General features: G+C 39.2%; 2 protein-coding genes across 11 annotated transcripts in view; both read right to left on the minus strand.

Moving 5' to 3' along the window:
- The window catches only part of BCLAF3 (BCLAF1 and THRAP3 family member 3), a 64834-nt gene extending 55939 nt beyond the window's left edge, over nucleotides 1-8895 (minus strand). For 6 of the 10 annotated variants that reach the window (XM_043504682.1, XM_043504675.1, XM_043504671.1 and 3 more), the window contains exons 1-2: nucleotides 8706-8895; nucleotides 1477-1612 (exon numbers count right to left, since the gene is read on the minus strand). The gene's annotated coding sequence lies outside the window, so the exon portion shown is untranslated. The remainder of the gene's footprint in view (nucleotides 1-1476; nucleotides 1613-8705) is intronic. The other 4 variants (XM_043504658.1, XM_043504648.1, XM_038404189.2 and 1 more) reach the window with 2 other exon arrangements.
- Nucleotides 8896-14077: 5182 nt separating this feature from the next.
- MAP7D2 (MAP7 domain containing 2) overlaps nucleotides 14078-18708 on the minus strand; it is a 123685-nt gene continuing 119054 nt past the window's right edge. Inside the window, 2 exon segments of the mRNA XM_038388251.2 lie at nucleotides 14078-14690; nucleotides 16992-17271. Coding sequence (XP_038244179.1) covers nucleotides 17022-17271 — 250 coding nt within the window. The 3' untranslated portion in view covers nucleotides 14078-14690; nucleotides 16992-17021.

Below are 18708 nucleotides of genomic sequence, written 5' to 3' on the forward strand. Positions count from 1 at the left end.
TGAGAGGTTCGTACAATCCAATCACACTAGTCAGGGTAAGAGTTTAATGGCTATTGGAGGCCCAACTAACCACACTTCAGGACATTGAAGCAGATATCAGGCCTTGAGGAAGAGCTAAAAGGGGGAGAGGAGCCCAACTGATTTGTTCCCTGGGTGTGAGAGAGAGCACAACTTCTCTCCCCCAGTGAAAATTCAAGACTGGCTGGGAAAGTTTGGAAGACTACTGCTACCAGGCTCTCGCCTTGAGGTAAAGGGAAAGCTTACTTTTCTTCATGCTGATTTTGGACTTTCGGTACCCCAGACGGAGAGAGGAACTTTTGCTGTGACCTAGTTAGAAGGCTAAAATCACCTCAACCTGGAAGGTTATTGGAGGCTGGGTGGAACAGCAAAAGGCCAGGAGGGAAACAGAGGCAGAACCACTGCTGCACTGCACCATGCCATAACGGACCATGTGGGTCACATAATGAAAGCTTGAACTCTGTGGGAATTGAGAGGCATTCCCAAGCCACACTAAACCCTCAGAGTCTCAAATACTATCTTTCAGTGTCTTGCCAATTTCCTGATTTCAATAGCTCCCAAGTCTCCTATCAGTATCTTCCAGGGGAGATAAACCCAGAATTTCTGACAAACAAACTAGGGAAAGATACCTACCCCTTCATCTCATAGAATCCTTTCGGGCCTTTTAGACTTCATGAAGAAACAAAACTGAGCTTAAAGCTCCTCTTCTACCCTTTTCGTCCTTTTGCAGGTTAGGGTCAGTGACAAGGAAAGGTCACCGGTACAATCTCAACACAATCTTTCTCCAGAGTTCCACAACACCTGAATGCTATACAACACACTATTATAAAACCTAACAAAGAACTGTTTTTAATAATCACAAAACAACAGGAAACTAAATTTTCTTCAGATCATTTTCAAAAAACACTAAAAAGGACTTTCAGTGATGTGGTATGTGAATGCTGCCAGTGAACTGTACTAAGAGCTCTTTTAATAACCTGAAAATCTAAAGGGATTCTACCAAGTGTGGAAACATGGACAAATTGCTACAGACAAGAACAAAAAAATTGCACATGCATGTAGGGACAAAAAATCAAAAAGTCTAAGACATAAAACAAGTTACACCCAAAAAGGGATAAAAAAGGCAATAAGAAGAGAGTCTATAAGTATATGAGAAGCAAGAAAAAGGTGAAGGAAAGTGTAGGTCCAGTACCTAACAAGGAAGGATAGCTAATATAAGAAGATTAAGAAGGCTGAGCTATTTAACGCCTATTTTGCTTCAGTCTTCATTAAAAAGATTAATTGTGACCAGAGGCTTAACACAATTAATACTAACAACAAGGGGGAAGGAACTCAAGCCAGAATAGAGAAGAAACAGGTTAAGAAATATTTAGGTAACTTAAATGTATCCAAGTCAGCAGGACCTAATAAAGTTCACCCAAGGAACTAGCTAAAAATCTCTGAACCATTAGCAATTACCTTCAAGAACTAACGGAGGACAGGTAAAGTTCCAGAGGATAGGTACTATGTTTGTCCTTTGTCAATCTTTTAAAAGGCGGAAGAGGATTCCAGAAATTATAGACCAGTCAGCCTAACTTTGATACCAGGAAAGATACTGGAACAAATCATTAAACAATCAATTTGTAAGCACCTATAGGATAACAAGGTGATAAGGCAAAACATGCCAAACCAACTTAATTTCCTTCTTTAAGAGGGTTATGGCCTACTGGATGAGGGGAGAATAGTAGATGGGATACTCTGATTTAATTAAGACTTTTGACACAGTCCCACATGACATTCTCATAGGCAAACTAGGGAAATTTCCTCTAGAGGAAGTTACTATGAGGTGGATGCAAAACTGGTTGAAAGATTCGCAAAAAGAAAAGGAGTACTTGTGGCACCTTAGAGACTAACAAATTTATTAGAGCATAAGCTTTCGTGAGCTACAGCTCACTTCTTAGCTCTAATAAATTTGTTAGTCTCTAAGGTGCCACAAGTACTCCTTTTCTTTTTGCGAATACAGACTAACACGGCTGCTACTCTGAAACCTGTGGTTGAAAGATTGTACTTAAAGAGTAGTATAAATGGTTCACTGTCAAACTGGAAGGGCATAGCTAGTATGGTCCTGCAAGGGTCTGTCCTGGATCTGGTACTAGTTAATATTTTCGTTAATGGCCCAATGGAATATGTATGCTTATAAAATTTGCAGATTACATCAAATTGGAAGGAATTTCTATCACTTTGGAGGGCAGGATTAGAATTCAAACAATTTTGACAAATAGGAGAACTTGTCTGAATTCAACAAGATGAAATTCAAAGACGACAAGTGAAAAGTACTACGTGTAGCAAGGAAAAATCAACTGCACAACTACACAATGGGGAATAACTGGCTAGACAACAGTACTGCTAAAAGGATAAGGGGGGTTACAGTGGATAAAATGAATGACTCAACAATGTCATGTAGTTGTGAAAAAGGCAAATATTCCAGGGTGTGTTAACAGGAGTGTCACATGCATGCAAGACACAGGAGGTAACTGTTCCAATTTATATATCATAAAGATGAATATCAAACCCACTGTTAAATTAATGCACTGGTAAGACCTCAGCTGGAGTACTGTATCCAGTTTTGGGCACCACACTAAGAAAGAGATGAACAAATTGGACAGAGTCCAAAGGACAACAACAAAAATGTAAAAAGTTAAAAAAAACTATCCTATGAGGAAAGGTTAAAACAAGTGGACATGTTTAATTTTGTGAAAAGATGACTAAGGGGGGACCTTATAACAGCCTTCAAAGGCTTCAAGGGCTATTATAAAGAGGAAGGTGACCAATTATTATCTATGTCCACTGTAGGCAGGACAAGTAGTAATTGGCTTAATCTGAAGCAAAGGAGATTTAAGTTAGATACGAGGAAAAATTTACTAACTAAAAAGATAAGTACGTACTGGAACAGGCTTCCAAGGTAAGTTATGAAATCCCAGTCCATGGAGATTTTTAGGAACAGGTTAGACAAACACTTGCCAGGGATGGTCTAGGTTTATTTGGTCTTGTTTCAGCCTGGAGTAGATCATTTTGAGGTCCCTTCCAGCCATTTTAACTATGTTGCCCATCTACACTATAAAATAAGTCATCCTGGAGAATTTATTTACTATACTTTCCCCTTTCCCTGAGATGATTAAAATATGGTTTCATCTGTAATACAGACAGAATCGAACCTGTTTTAACTACCTTCCTTTAGAATAATTCGAGGACAAAGCTCTCCTTTATGTTGCAAGACAGAGCTACCTGGGGGGTGGTCCCTGTTCAAAATACATGTCTGTTGACAGAGTTGGTTTTTCTAGCAAAGACTGGACCAAAATGAATCCTGCCTCAATTTATCACAGGCATGAAGAAAGTTGACTTGATTATACATACTAAAGTAGTGGCAATAATACCAGAGTTATTTTGCTGGAAGCAGATGTGGAGGTGCACAGTATAGCACAGACATTATTTAAGACAGACAATTGTTCATCAGGACTATGAGGGTAGGTCTCAAAAACCAAATGAATTACTTTTGACTGATCTCTTCCCACACTAGCACTTGAAGAAAATATTTTAAAACTATTCTAGAAAATCCAGTTAGAACTTTCAAAATGTCAAAAATGTGTTGTTCAGCAACAACTGAATATCAAATTTAAACTTCTCGTCCTTGCCTTCCAACCCCGCCCACAACTCTGCCCCAGGCTCTGATCTCCTTTGTATGCTTTTTCCACTGACATTTTTGTGCCTTCTTCCATGCTGTCCCTTATGGATGAAAAAGCCTTCAATTTCCAATGCACTACACAAATCTCCTCCCATAATACTCAAGAAAGAATAGAGACCTACAAAGAGATAAGTAAAATAACCAATTATGATAGGGGCTCTCTCCTCTAGTTCTCCCATCACTTCTCGTCTCACTTGTCTCTCTTTTTTAGGAATCAGGTAAAATTTTCAAGAGCTCCGATGTGACTAAGGAGCACACACCCCATTTTCTCAGTGATTTTCAGGATCCTAAGGCCTGGTCTACACTACAGGGTCAGGTCGACAAACTGCCTTGTGTCAACGTAGCTGTGGAAGTGTTTTCATTTTTGGATCCCATCAATGTAAGTGCCCCTTTGCATCAATTTAGTAACAGCACCTCCCCGAGCTGCCTAGAGTCACAATTGACGTAATTAGGTTGATGCACTGTCGGTGTAGCTGCTGTGTTGCTTACTGACAATACAATCAATACAAGCATTAGGAGCCACGTACACATACACAAGCCAGTTAATAACTGTGCTGGCTGTATGCCAACGTAAGTTACATAGACATAATTCTGTACTGTAGACATGGCTTAAGTCACTTTTGAAAATGGCGCTTAGCCTCCTAACTCACTTTTGTGCTTTTAGAAGTGTTACCCCTTATCTATGCTAGGCAAAAAGATATTTCTATAAAATTGCATAGCTTTATCTAGACAAGGACATTAGGTGTAAAGGCTTGTCTACACAAAAGCTTGTACCACTTCAACTATTTATTGTATATTTACTTTCAGTTTAAACTGGTACAAGTTTGTGTAGATGTCTATGTTGATTTTGTTTAATCCTGTAAAACTCTCAAGCCAAAACACCAGTCCCTACACATAAAACTTGTACCTGTTTAATGAAATCAATATAAATTAGGGCTGTCAATTAATAGCAGTTAACTCTCGCGATTAACTCAAAAGAATTCATCACAATTTAAAAAATTAATCGCAATTAATCACACTTATAATAGAATACTAATTGAAATTCATTAAATATTTTGGATGTTTTTCTACATTTTCAATATGGCTTTCAACTACAGCACAGAATACAAAGTTCACAGTGCTCACTTTGCTTTATTTATTTATTTATTTTTTACAAATATATGCACTGTAAAAATGATAAACAAAAGAAATAGTATTTTTCAATTCATCTACAAGTACTATAGTGCAATCTCTTTATCCGATGAAGTGAGCTGTAGCTCACGAAACTTTATGCTCTAATAAATTTGTTAGTCTCTAAGGTGCCAAAAGTACTCCTTTTCTTTTTATGGATACAGACTAATATGGCTGCTACTCTGAAACCTCTCTTTATCATGAAAGTTGGACTTACAAATGTAGAATTAGGTACAAAAAACCTGCATTCAAAAAATAAAAGAACGTAAAATTGTAGCGCCTACAAGTTCACTCAGTCCTACTTCTTGGTCAGCCAATCACTCAGATAAACAAGGTTGGTTACAATTTGCAGGGGATAATTCTGCTTGCTTCTTGTTTACAAAGTCACCTGAAAGTGAGAACAGGTATTCGCATGGCACTGTTGTAGCTGGCATTGCATGATATTTACGTGCCAGATGCACTAAAGATTCATGTGTCCCTTCAAGCTTCAATCATCATTCCAGAGGACATGCTTCCATGCTGCTGATAGGTTCTGCTTGATAACGATTCAAAGCAGTGCGGACTGACGCATGTTCACTTTCATCATCTGAGTCAGATGCCACCAGCAGAAGGTTAATATTCTTTTTTGGTGGTTCAGGTTGTGCAGTTTCTGCATCAGAGTTTTACTCTTAAGACTTCTGAAAGCATGCTCCAGACCTCGTCCCTCTCAGATTTTGGAAGGCACTTCAGATTCTTAAACTTTGGGTTGAGTGCTGTAGCTATTTTTAGAAATCTCACATTGGTTCCTTCTTTGCATTTTGTCAAATCTGTTGTGAAAGTGTTCTTAAAACAAACATATGCTGGGTCATCATCCGAGACTGCTATAACATGAAATATATGCAGAATACGATTAAAACAGAGCAGGAGACATACAGTTCTCCCCCCCAAGGAGTAGTCACAAATTTAATTAACACATTATTTTTTTAATGAGCAACAGCAGCATAGAAGCATGTCTTCTGGAATGGTGGCCGAAGCATGGAAGAGTCATACGAACGTTTAGCATATTTGGCATGTAAATACCTTGCAACTTCGGCAACAAAAGTGCCATGCGAATGCCTGTTCTGACTTTCAGGTGACATTGTAAATAAGAGCCAGGCAGCAGTATCTCCCATCAATGTAAACAAACTTGTTTGTCTTAGTGATTGGCAGAATAAGATGTAGGACTGAGTGGACTTGTAGACTCTAAAGTTTTACACTGTTTTGTTTGAGTGCAGGTTTTTTTGTACACAATTCTACATTTGTAAGTTCAACTTTCATGATAAATTGAATGCACTTCAGTACTTGTATGAGGTGAACTGAAATATTTTGTTTTTATAGTGCAAATATTATAATAAAAAACAAAGTGAGCACTGGTTTCAGAGTAGCAGCTGTGTTAGTCTGTATTCGCAAAAAAAGAAAAGGAGTACTTGTGGCACCTTAGAGACTAACAAATTTATTTGAGCATAAGCTTTCGTGAGCTACAGCTCACTTACACTTTGTATTCTGCGTTGTGAAAATGTAGTAAACAAAAAAAATTTAAGATAAATGGTATTCTATTGTTTAATCATGCAATTAATTTGTTTACTCTCTTGTCAGCCCTAATACAAATACATATCTTCAGTTAAGCTGTGCAAGTTTGTGTGTTCATAAATCCTAAATTTCTTGGGGCAGGAAGGGTCTTGACACATCTTGTTCAGTTCAAAGCAAAATAATAGCAATAAACTCAGTTCTGTGTAGGTGATGCAGCAGAGTTCATAGAAAAAAATGAATTTAATGGAATGATCAAGAAATATGAGTAACCTCATGATATTATAACCTTATAAATCTTGTCCTAAACTTGCCTTGACCCTGACAAACCTGGTCAAATCATACTGTATGCATCTCTAACATAACTGCAAGAGATGATCTATTTTAAGGGCTTGTACCTATGACCATAGCATGAGTTTCTCCAGATTAACAGATTTGCAGAGTCTACAACACCTCTCCTATCCCGATTTACAGGACAGTTTAGGATAGGAAAGAAGTCCTTGTGGCACCTTAGAGACTAACAAATTTATTTGACCATAAGCTTTCGTAAACTACAGCTCACTTCACTGGATGCATGCAGTGGAAAATACAGGTGGGAGATTTATATACACACACAGAGAACATGAAGCAATGGGTTTTATCATTACACACTGTAAGGAGAGTGATCCCTTAAGATGAGCTATTAGCTGCAGGAGGGGGGGGAGGAGGAAAACCTTTTGTGGTGATAATCAAGATGGGCCATTTCCAGCAGACGACAGGAACTTCTGAGGAACAATGGGGGTGAGGGGTGAATAAACATGGGGAAATAGTTTTAGTTTTACTTTGTGTAATGACCCATCCACTCCCAGTCTCTATTCAAGCCTAAGTTAATTGTATCCGGTTTGCAAATTAATTCCAATTCAGCAGTCTCTCCTTGGAGTCTGTTTTTGAAGTATTTTGTTGAAGGATAGCCACCCTCAGGTCTGTAATCAAGTGACCGGAGAGATTGAAGTGTTCTCCAACTGGTTTTTGAATGTTATAATTCTTGTCGTCTGATGTGTGTCCATTCATTCTTTTACGTAGAGACTGTCCAGTTTGGCCAATGTACATGGCAGAGGGGCATTGCTGGCACATGATGGCATATATCACATTGGTAGATGCACACGTGAATGAGCCTCTGATAGTGTGGCTGATGTGATTAGGCCCTGTGATGGTGTCCCCTGAATAGATACGTGGACAGAGTTGGCAACAGGCTTTGTTCCAGGAACCTTGAATAGAGACTGGGAGTGGATGACTCATTACATAAAGTAAAACTATTTCCCCATGTTATTTCTCCCCTCTTCCCACCCCCCACTGGTCCTCAGACATTCTTGTTAACTGCTGGAAATGGCCCACCTTGATTATCACCACAAAAGGTTTTCCTCCTTCCCCCCCTTCCTGCTGGTAATAGCTCATCTTAAGTGATCACTCTCCTTACAGTTTCAGAGTAGCAGCCTTATTAGTCTGTATTTGCAAAAAGAAAAGGAGTACTTGTGGCACCTTAGAGACTAACAAATGTATTTAAGCATAAGCTTTCCTGAGTTACAGCTCACTTCATAGGATGCATCACCAGTTTAGAATAGGGTTTCTTGGGGGGGGGGGAAAGAAGGAGGCGGCTGTTGGCTTGATTGGTATTTTAATCTTATGCCATTTGCCAGGCCAATAAAAATTGTATTTGGTTTTAGTCCACAACGAGCAGGCAAGGTTTCACATGAAATATCAAGCGGGAAGATTTTGGTTGTCCGTAGCCCTGGCCCGCGATCTGAAGCCAGGCTGGCACCCTGATGGGGAAGAGTCAGCCGCGCAGAGGAAGGGGGGGGGGGAAAGGTAAGCGATGGGCAGGGGGCATTTATCAGCCGCCAGTGGGGGTGCCAGGAGGGGTTTTGTACATGCCGGGGACACTGGGAGAACTCGAAGCGCAGCCAGCCCAGTGCCCAGGCCGCGCGGGGCTCTGGCGGGGGGGCGCTTTGGTTTTCCACCCAGCGCTGTCCCCAGGAGCGGCCCAGGTGAGACTCCGCTCGGGAGCTCGCCCCGGGCTGCAGGCGGCCGAGCAGGCCCCGCACCTCGCCGTGTCCTCGCGGCCGCCCCCGAGTCACGCCGGGACCCGCAGCGAGCCCTGGCCCGGCCACAGCAGGTGTCCCCGCCCCGCCGCGGGGCGCGAGGCCCAGCCGGGGACACACCCACCTCCTGCCCAGCCAGCGGGAGGCCCGGCCCGGCCCGCGCGGACACTCACCCTGAGGAGCCGCCGCCCACAACGCCGCTTCGGGGCCCGCCGCCGCCGCGGAGAGAGCCGGGCTCCGGCGTAACGTGACCAACCGCTGCCCCTCACAACAGGCGGCTGCTCGGCTCGTCCGGCGCATGCGCCCAGGGGACTGAGCAGGCTCCGCACCGCCCGCTGAAGCGGCTGCCAGGCCTCTGCCCGCGCTGGGGCGACCGGGCTCGGGTCCGGGCGGGGGTGGGCGGAGTCTGAGCAGGGGGCGGGGCCTGGCCGCGCAGGCGGGTCACAGAGCGCTGGGGGCGGGGCCTAGCGGCAAATAGTGGGGGCCGGGCGCTGAGAGGGGGGCGGCGGAGAAGCCGGCTTGGGAGGGGGGGGGTGCAGCGGCTGCAGCAACGGGGGGAGAATTTGCCCCTGGCAGGACGGTTCATCTCAGCCCCCGCTTCGCTCCCCGGGGCGGTGCCGCCAACTCCGGCCCCTCCCCGCGCCGGGACAAGGCGGCTCTTCCCTGCCCCAAACAGGGCGACCGGCTGCCCCGCTGTTATAGGCACAGCCCAGCTATTTGGGGCTTTTTCTTACCTCGGTGCCTATCCCCGATTTTTCACACTTGCTGTCCATTAAGTTGTAATAAAGTGGTGGCATGAGAAAATGAAGGCATGACTTTGGATTTCAAAAGACCTGGATAGGCAGATGGTTAGACGAGATTACTGATATTTATATATTATGATTTTTAATATTAATGACTATATATAATATATATGACTATATATTAAGTTTGCACAGTCTATGAAACACCTTAGTGACACTGTTACAATTGGAAGAAATGGGGGAGGATAAGGGTTTGTTAAATCCATTTGTTTTATGTGTTAAATCCATCTCGTTTTATATTAAATTATAAAAATCCTCAACGTAGGATCTTGTGTATTTGTATAGCAAGGAGCACAACAGAGTCCTGATTTTGATTGCAGGCACTGAGTGTTACCATAATACAAATCATTAAGTAGAGGTGATGCAATATTATATCTGAGATGGCAATAGGTAGACTTACTGATCTAGGACACTGGGAAAGAGAAAGTTCAGGGTTCAGGATACCACCAGGATTACAGTTAGTAAAGAAAAACTGGAGGTTTGGGTCAAGGAAGAAGAAACAGGCAAAGAAGCTATTACTTATTTCCTAAATTGTATGGGAATTTTTAGTGCCTTGGCACACCCTAGAAATCCTCTATTTATTAACAGAGTGAGAATAGCATGGACCACAGCAGAGCAAACTTCTCCATATGGCCATAGCAATTCTGATCTGGATGTACCATCTCTAGTGGTGAGAGGATAATTCAGTCTCCGTGCCCATTCAAGTTTTGGTCTCTGCCAGCTGTGGTATAAATTGCCTTCAAGTAGAAATTGGACTAAGAGCAATCTAATTTCACAAGACAGCTGTGCGAATTTTTAGTCATCAGGGCTGACTGTCTTGGGGCTGGTAACGAAGAGGTGAAAACTCTGGTCTTGATTCCGAACTCACACCAGTGTAGATTAGGAGTGATCTCGGAGAAGTCACTAGAGTTAAACCCTGTTACACTGGATGTCATTTCTAATCTCCTGGTCAATCCAGTTCTCCAGGAAATTGAGGATGGTCCGTTATGCTCATATTTCTCCATATTTATGAAAGATGCTAATAATTTTCTTTTTGGGGATGTTGCCACACAAGGTTAAAAAAAGAGGTTTTAGAACACAGTAGACTAGTTTTGCCTTTTATTTTAAAGAGAAAAGTTATCATGATGACATAAGGGATATCCGAACTTTTTAAGTTCAGTATGGTATTATGCCTGCATTGCCCTAACATTGCCAGCCACTGGCCTGCACTCTGTCTTTCCACGGGATTAACAAGTACTGCTCATATGTAGTATTTGGTAAATATGTAGCTGTCATTCTCAGAAAAATATAGGAAATAGTATGAGAATAATTTTCCAGTTTATGGTCTCATCTCACACCCATGAAAATTCTTCTATAGCTAGGTAATTTTGGATATTTGGGTGTCCAATCCTGTGACGTACTGAGCACTCTCAACTCCCATTATCTTCAGTGACTCTTCTTAACCTGCGCACGTATAGCTGAAATATACAGCTCATGTGATCGCCAAAATAAAAAAATAAAATATTCTCAGTTCAAGGACTCTGTAAATCATGCCACTTATTACTGCAGTTTTCTTTCCATTTTTCTAATTTCATCTCAGTCTGAGCTTGCATCTTTCTAACACATATTCAGGCTGGATTTCAGAAGGGCTGCATGTCTAATTGTGAATCATGAGACTCTAGCTTCTAGGTCATTTTGATCCTGCACATTGCAGGGTTCAGATAGTCATCCAAACCACTAATTGGGAAACAGATTTCCACTATTTCCTTGGTTTTCAATTATCAGAAATACTCTAAGAACTTCTCACCATATTTCAGTACTTTGGTCTGCACAAAATGAGGAAACTGTGGAAAACAAGTGTCATAAAACTCTTCTGAAGGACAAGAAATTGTTAGCTTGCATTTTAGATTTTTTAATAAAAGCTTAAAACCCTTTTCCTCCTTACTCCCTGCTTTCAAATTTAAATTGTCTTTCCCATGAAATATTTTCTTAATAGACAAAATAGGTAATTGATGATTAGCAGAGTGAGCAGTAGTACTCTCTAATTTTCAGACATGAGAGCTTATACAGATGATAAAGTAAGGACTGTGTATTAATGAAAATCAACAATGTCACATTGTTGACTCAAACTCAGTTTGTGATCCATGATAACCCTCAAATCCTTTTCAGCAATACCATCACATAGCCAGTTATTCCTCTTTTGTAGTTGTGCATTTAATTTATCCTTCCCAAGTGAAGGACTTTGCATTTGTCTTTACTGAATTCCATCTTACTGAATTCAGACCAGTTCTCCAATTCATCAAGGTCATTTTGAATTCTAACCCTGTCCTCCGAAGTGCTTGCAATCCCTCCTAGAGTGGTGTCATCTGCAAATTGTGTAAGCACACTCTCCACTTTATTATTCAGGTCTTTAATGAAAGTTAAATAGTACCACACCCATGACTGACCCCTATGGGACCCCACTAGCTATGACCTCCCAATTTGACAGTGAACCACTGACAATCACACTGAGTACCATCTTTCAATTAGTTGTGTACCCACCTTATAGTAATTTTGCTCTAGTCCAGTTGTGTAAATACTTTTCTATAACTTCGCATTAGCAATGTAGTATACGATTTCATCTAACACTAATTTCAGTGGTTCTCCAACAATTCCATTGTGTGGATCACTTCATAATAAAGATCGCTTTTATCCAGTTCTCTCCCCGCTTCTTTACAGCTTGGTTCTCTAATGGTTTAATTCTGTAGACCTCTAGAAGAACTTGGAGGACCACCTGTGGTGCACCGACTGTAGTTCTAGGACCACTGTCCTATACAAAGAAAGTCCATTGCATAGTTCTGAACCACAGCAGCAAATATGAATACCAGTACAAAGAGTAAGAAAATGAATTAAGGTCCCACCCCTTTTCTATTTTCTACAGGAACAGTAACCCCAGATATTCAGTCCAATCCTGCTGAAAAATATCTTTGAAAGTCAGTAAGAAAAGGATCTGAAGTTATTTATATGTACACCTATCTGTGTCTCCTCCTATCATCTTAGAATGCAATTGTATTGAGAAATCACATAAAGGACCCAGTGTACCACAGAACTCAAATGAGCATGTGTTGAAACACTATGATGGAACGAGATATCCTGGATGACAGAGGTAATGTATTAGTACACTCTAAAATATATCAGATTTATATATTTGATATTTTGCATTAAAATTATTTTGTTTTATTTTACTTTTATTTAAAACAAATGTTTGCAGACTACTCCTCCCCAAGAGATCAAGGGACTGTTAGTCATTACATTGAACAAGCTGGTCTCTTTCTAAAAAGGTATTTGTCTTTAGTCTAAGGAGCAGTTTAACATTTATATTTTAGGCTGTTTTGTAATGTGGATAATTAACAGTTCAAGTACCTGAGACAAGACTAGTAAGAGAATAGAGTAGCCTATAGAAGCAAATCACCAAATCAGATTGAAAACAAAGGTAAAAAGATAAGTATTTTGAGAGGTTAAGGAATTATCCCTCCATGTAGTATTAAGCCTTGCTGAGAAAACCACCACAAATCAAACTGCGCTTTTTTTTTTTTAGGGGGGAGGGGAGAGGGCAGAAGTTTTACCATGATTATTTGGGGGAGAGGGGGAAAAAAGCTAGGAAACAAGTCAGACTCAAATGAAAATGTATTTCACTCTTATACATGCTATACACTTCATGCAAGTGAGGTAATCTACAGGTTATACAATGACACCATAATAAAATATAACATCTCAGGTGACATCTGCCAAACACAATATATCAAGCAAAACAAACATGATTCGTTTGTTTTGGCTCTTTTTTATTTATTTTATTTAGGAAACAACTGTAGGACTAATTTGGAAGACACGATACCATGCTACAGCTTACTGAACAGTCACTAGAAAAGTATTTTGCTGAAATACACCAACTAGAGCAAAAAGATCTATTGTTATAGGCATGTTTTCTTTATATACTCATACACAGGTTCATTGGCTACTTCAATTTTTAAACAGTTGCTGGCTTTAAAAGCAGAAGAACGTGGCTACAATTGAGATCAAGCTACACTGTAAACTTCTCTACATATAAAAGTTTCTACTTTTTTGTTAGTCTCCGAACAGAACTGTAGTGACTTTTTTAAAAGATTTGGACAAAAATGTCTCCAGGCAGACAGAATATAGCATAAAAGTTACCATAGCTCACCAAAAGAAATAAAACAACAAAAAAAAATAAAAACGAAAAAAAATTTTTTTTTTTTTTAAAAAAACATGGATGGCACAATGTCACATTTTACCATTCTTGATATGAATTTCCCATACGGTTTGTTGAGTACTAGGAGGCTAATATTGTTATATAGGTAAATACTATGTGTGTGTGTGAGAGAGAGAGAGCGAGTCTCATAGACTTGGTATTCTGTTGCAATATGCTATTGTTTTACCACTGATTATATTTTTTGTTGAGTCTGTAGGAAAAACACAAAATAGAACTACATGAATGAAAGCCTGCTGGTATTAATAACTGATCTCAAAAAGTTAACACAACACTTATCTGAATCCCATGACGTACTTGCTTAGAACTACTGCAGTTATGTAATACATATTAGAGAATTGTAATGGGTATTATGCCTACATTGTCTAAAAGTGTTATATCAAGGAAGTTTTAAAGACTTCAGCAAGAGTCATCTCAAGGTTATTAATATTAACTAACTGCTTTGTCACTATTGACTTTTTAAAAAAAAATTAAAAAAAAAAGACAAAAAAGAGTCGTGTGATGCATTGTAGCGGGGGATAAATCTAACCCTCCACAGTCTGTAAGGAGGATCCTTTGATTCCAGAAGTTGAATAATTATTTGTTTTCATGCTTCCTCAGTTTAGTTTTGCAATTGTACACCTGCAAAAAGAGTTGCTGAGACTAGTCAATATTTTTCCCATTTAAAAAATAGGCACAGAGCTAAAGTACAGTACATTATTTAATTTCAATGCACTGTGGGTAATCTATAGTATTTACAAAAAATGACAAAGTACTTGTATGATAAAACTAAAGGAAGAATGATTTTAAAATAAAACACAGGGTAAAAATCACAGTGAAGTATTCAGATGAAATTTAAATTTAAAAAAAGTAGTAAGAGCTTTATTAGTAGATGAAGCCCAAATTCTAAAGAACAATGAATCTTCCCTGAAACCATTCAAAGCTATAGATTCTTGGCATCTACCAAGAACAGCCAGTTATTCAACATACCACTTGGGAAGACTAAGTTATATTCAGCTCTGATTATGTGAAATCCAGTGTTCAAAGACTGCAGAAGCTCTTTCAGATGACAAGCTCATATTTTACTGCCAGCAGCATGACAGGACGTATATCCTCCACAAATACTTTCTCTGTCAATTAAAACACCCCAAACAGTTTATATAAGTAAAATGGCTCCAATTTTTATAACGGAGAACTGATTCTCTTGCAATAAAGTACAATGCTACAATTAACGTTAAGACTATCATCATATCATACTGTATTTCACTTCGCTTGCAGGAAAAGGACTGTTACTTAACTGTCTGTATGATGCTGCGTACATCTATTGCACTGAACCATAATAAATGGCAATCACTACCAGATTCCACTTTGCTGCATACTTAACTGATCCTGCTTTTAACTGTTCTCTCTTTCAATTTAGTAACAAATGAGATAATTAAGGACTATCATAACTAATAGGGAACAGTGCATAGTTCTTTAATGAAAAGAACACACATCTATATTTTTCATTATACCCTAAGTTTATCACTAAAATGTTTAACTTAAACAGGTAACTTCAATTGCTTTAATGTAACTGATTTGGGTACCAGTGCAGATTAACAAAAAGTCTTAAACATTTTTATTAAGTACTGACTACTGTCTGCATAATTCAGAAATAAAGACACTGTCCTCTGCCAGACGCAGAATTTACATCTATAGTTCCGAACTATAAAATGAGTTCCTGCACTGCCAGCATAGAACCAATCTGGATTCCACTTTCTTTCCACTCCTAGCTGGACATGTGCTAGCTCCCCACTGGTTAGAATCCAGAAGCAGGGTGAGGTAGGGCATTACAGGGGTTCCCATCAGGAATGAAGTGGAGCCAGTAAAAACTTATGGGAAAGCATAGTGGTGTGACCCATCTTTCCAACAGCCAAACAAGCTTCCCCCTTCCTTCAGGCTGCCCTCCTTACCTATTTATTATCTATAGAGTACCAAGAATGTGCAAGGTGCTTTACAGACTAGTATGAAGACAAAACACCTATACCAAGAAAGTTATAATCCAAGTAGTCACTGAAAGGGAACTGCAGGAAGATGAATGGGCAAACTCAAAGAGCAAAGTGAGCAAACACTGAGGATGAGACATATCTTGTAAGTTCCACACTTTTCCAATTATCTTTATGTGGGGTTTATTTTCCTTTGTTCTATTTTTACATCTTTTCCTTTCACATTTTTGTACTTTTATTGAGGATTCTCATTCATTTGACTAGTTAACATTTAAACTGCAGAGAGCTCTAGAGTTAATAGGCCTTTTGGAACAGGTTGTGTCATAAGGAGACTGACTGTAGAGAGGGTGGATGTATGACAAAATGAGTAAGGACAAAGGCTCCAAGCATACAATCGGAGCCTATATGAAAAGAAGCACAGACACAAGATTAGGAGGGAGCACAACATGAAGTGAACAGTTAGCTGTTCTGCTTGGGCACAGCACAGGGAGCAAGAAGAGATGATGAAAGGAAAGATGAGGGGAAGATACAAGGGAGTGAAGTTGTGCAAGTCCTTGAAGGATACGAAAAGGAGTTTGAATTTGATACAGGTGGCCAAAAAGTTATTCTAAAACCTAGGAAAATGCTCATTCCCCAAGATGTTCAACACCTGGAGATTAATCAGTATTCCAAGGGTTCACTTGTGTCACTTTATCTAAAAAAATGGAGCAGAAGTGTTCAGAGAAAGGAACACTTAGTGATTGGGGAATTCCATCCTAGTAGATTTCAGGAAGACTAGGATTATTTGGTTTGAAAGGGGAAGAGTAAGTAGTATGATAGGGGTATAAAAAAGAATAAAAATGTAGAGAAAGCTGAACATTTATTCATATTTATCCTTTCCCATAATACAAGAAAAGGAAATTAGAAGAACATTTATAACTGATAACAGTAAATGCTTTTTATGTTACATTTAATTAATCTGTGAAACTCTTGGCTTCAGGGTATTCTGGCAAAAAGTTTAGCACATTTCAGAAAAGGATTAGAATATTGTTTTAAAAAGAGAAGTATACTAGCTAGGGTAAAGTTACAAAAACCATCACTTCTCATACCTTCGGGCTTAAGCTGATAAACTTCTTGGGTCAGGAGGAGTTACAGTTAAGATCTGGAGAGTTCTGCTTTGTTATACATAGGAGCATTCTGAGGATTTATAACCTGCGCTGAGGGACACTGTTTAGCACAGACTACACTCTAAAACAGGATTCAGGACTAAGTGGACCATTCATCTTTTCCACTATGCCAAATCTTACATTCCTAATTAGTCTACTCCTGGAAGATTATGCCAAATTTAAATGTCCAGGAGCCTACCTCTCAACATATGCTGCTCGTACTATGGGATTAACCTAAAACGCGTGCTATCTACACTCCCAATAATTTATCAAGTCTTAGATATTTCTCACAATTTTGTACCTTCATCTGTACAACAGAGTTGTGTGGTTGTCAACAGATGGAGTTAAGTGTATTCTCCTGCCCAGGACTGTTAAATCCATCAATCAAGTTTTTGTTACAATCATCCATGCTAATGTTTTCACTGGATATCTTGGAGTAAGTGGCCTGTCCTGTGAAATCCAAGAGATCTTCAAGAGCCTTGGCATTACTTGTTCCATTTTGGTCCATAGAAACACCGGGAATGAGTTCATTCATGGGTGAAAATTCTGGGATAGAGACAAGTTCTTCTTTTGAAACAGGACTGAATGAAAGACAAAGAAAAAGGCAGAATAAAAGTCTTGTAAGCTCTTAGTGTTCATGAAAAGGTTTATGACAGCCCTGAAAGCTGTTCTATTTATCGTCAAAACAGGTACAACATGCCATGGCCCAACTCATACACAGAGGGGCTAACTTATAGAGGAGAGAAAGTAATTCTGTCTTCATACTCCTTAAACGTTGGCTTTGGTGGTGGCTGCATGGTATCGACACAGTCCAGTAGGAACTGGACTGAGATTACACACTCATTTCAGAGAGGCTGGATTCCAACTGGTGACCCAGAGGTTAAAAAGGCTGAATATTTCACTCTCTGCAACATCAGATTCCTTATATTTACCATTTCTAATTGCATTTTAGTAATTCTGGGCCTGATTCTGCAAAGGTTTACACACATTACTTAACTTCATGAACAGCAAGTAGTCCCATTGCCTTCAGTGCATACATTTCAGTTAAACTTCTGGATAAATCTTTGCAGGATCATGGTCTCAGACTGAAATCTGTACTGTGCAAAATTAACAAAGATATATTTGAGCATGTGAAAATTGTGAAACCATGTGAAATTTAAAAAGCTAACTTTTACAGAACAAACTAAATGCAGTACAACAAGGGAATTGAAATTCTAAGGTTGCTGGGAATTATAATTCTGAATTCCTTTACTTTAGTAAAATCTCATTTAATATTGCATTAATGTAATAATCAATGGGTCAAATTTGGCCATATTGCAACTCTAATTACTTCAATAGTTAAGCAATGGATCCATTTGTTATGATGTTAGGTTCATTTAATTTTCAGTTTTTTCATGTTATGTCTGAAGATTATACCAAGATTTTAACAAGAAAAATCTTTTATTAAAATTGCGTTTGAAATGTCCCCATACCCTTTTGACTATTTGTTAGAGAAACAGGAGGAAATAAGTGAGGAATGTAGACATCTGTATATCAACGTTTGGCATAGATATAGAATATATTTATAACCTTAAATATAGTATTCGTTCCCCATTAACGTTATAACTAAAAATTAAATGAATCTAACATTGTAACAAATGGATCCATTGCATAATTACTGAAGTAATCAGAGTTGCATCAGGGCTTAATTTGGCCCATAATTAAAACAACCTAGATTAATGCAATATTAAATATGAGATTTTACTAAAATCAAGGAATTCACGACTATGGCTCCAAGCAATCTTAAAATTTCAATTCCCTTGTTGAACACAGTTACAATAGGAGTCTTTCACTCAAGATCCTGTAACGCTTGTTTACTTGCTTACTTCATATTGTTTACTTGTTGCCAAATATTTGTTACATTAACATGAATTAAAAGATTTAAGATTAAAATAATTGAAAATGTGTATGTATGTTGAAATTCTGACCTGCAGCATTATTTGTACAACACAATGACTTATATGCCACTGCTTTATAGT

Source organism: Dermochelys coriacea, chromosome 1 (genome assembly GCF_009764565.3).
Source record: "Dermochelys coriacea isolate rDerCor1 chromosome 1, rDerCor1.pri.v4, whole genome shotgun sequence".
NCBI lineage: Eukaryota > Metazoa > Chordata > Testudines > Dermochelyidae > Dermochelys > Dermochelys coriacea.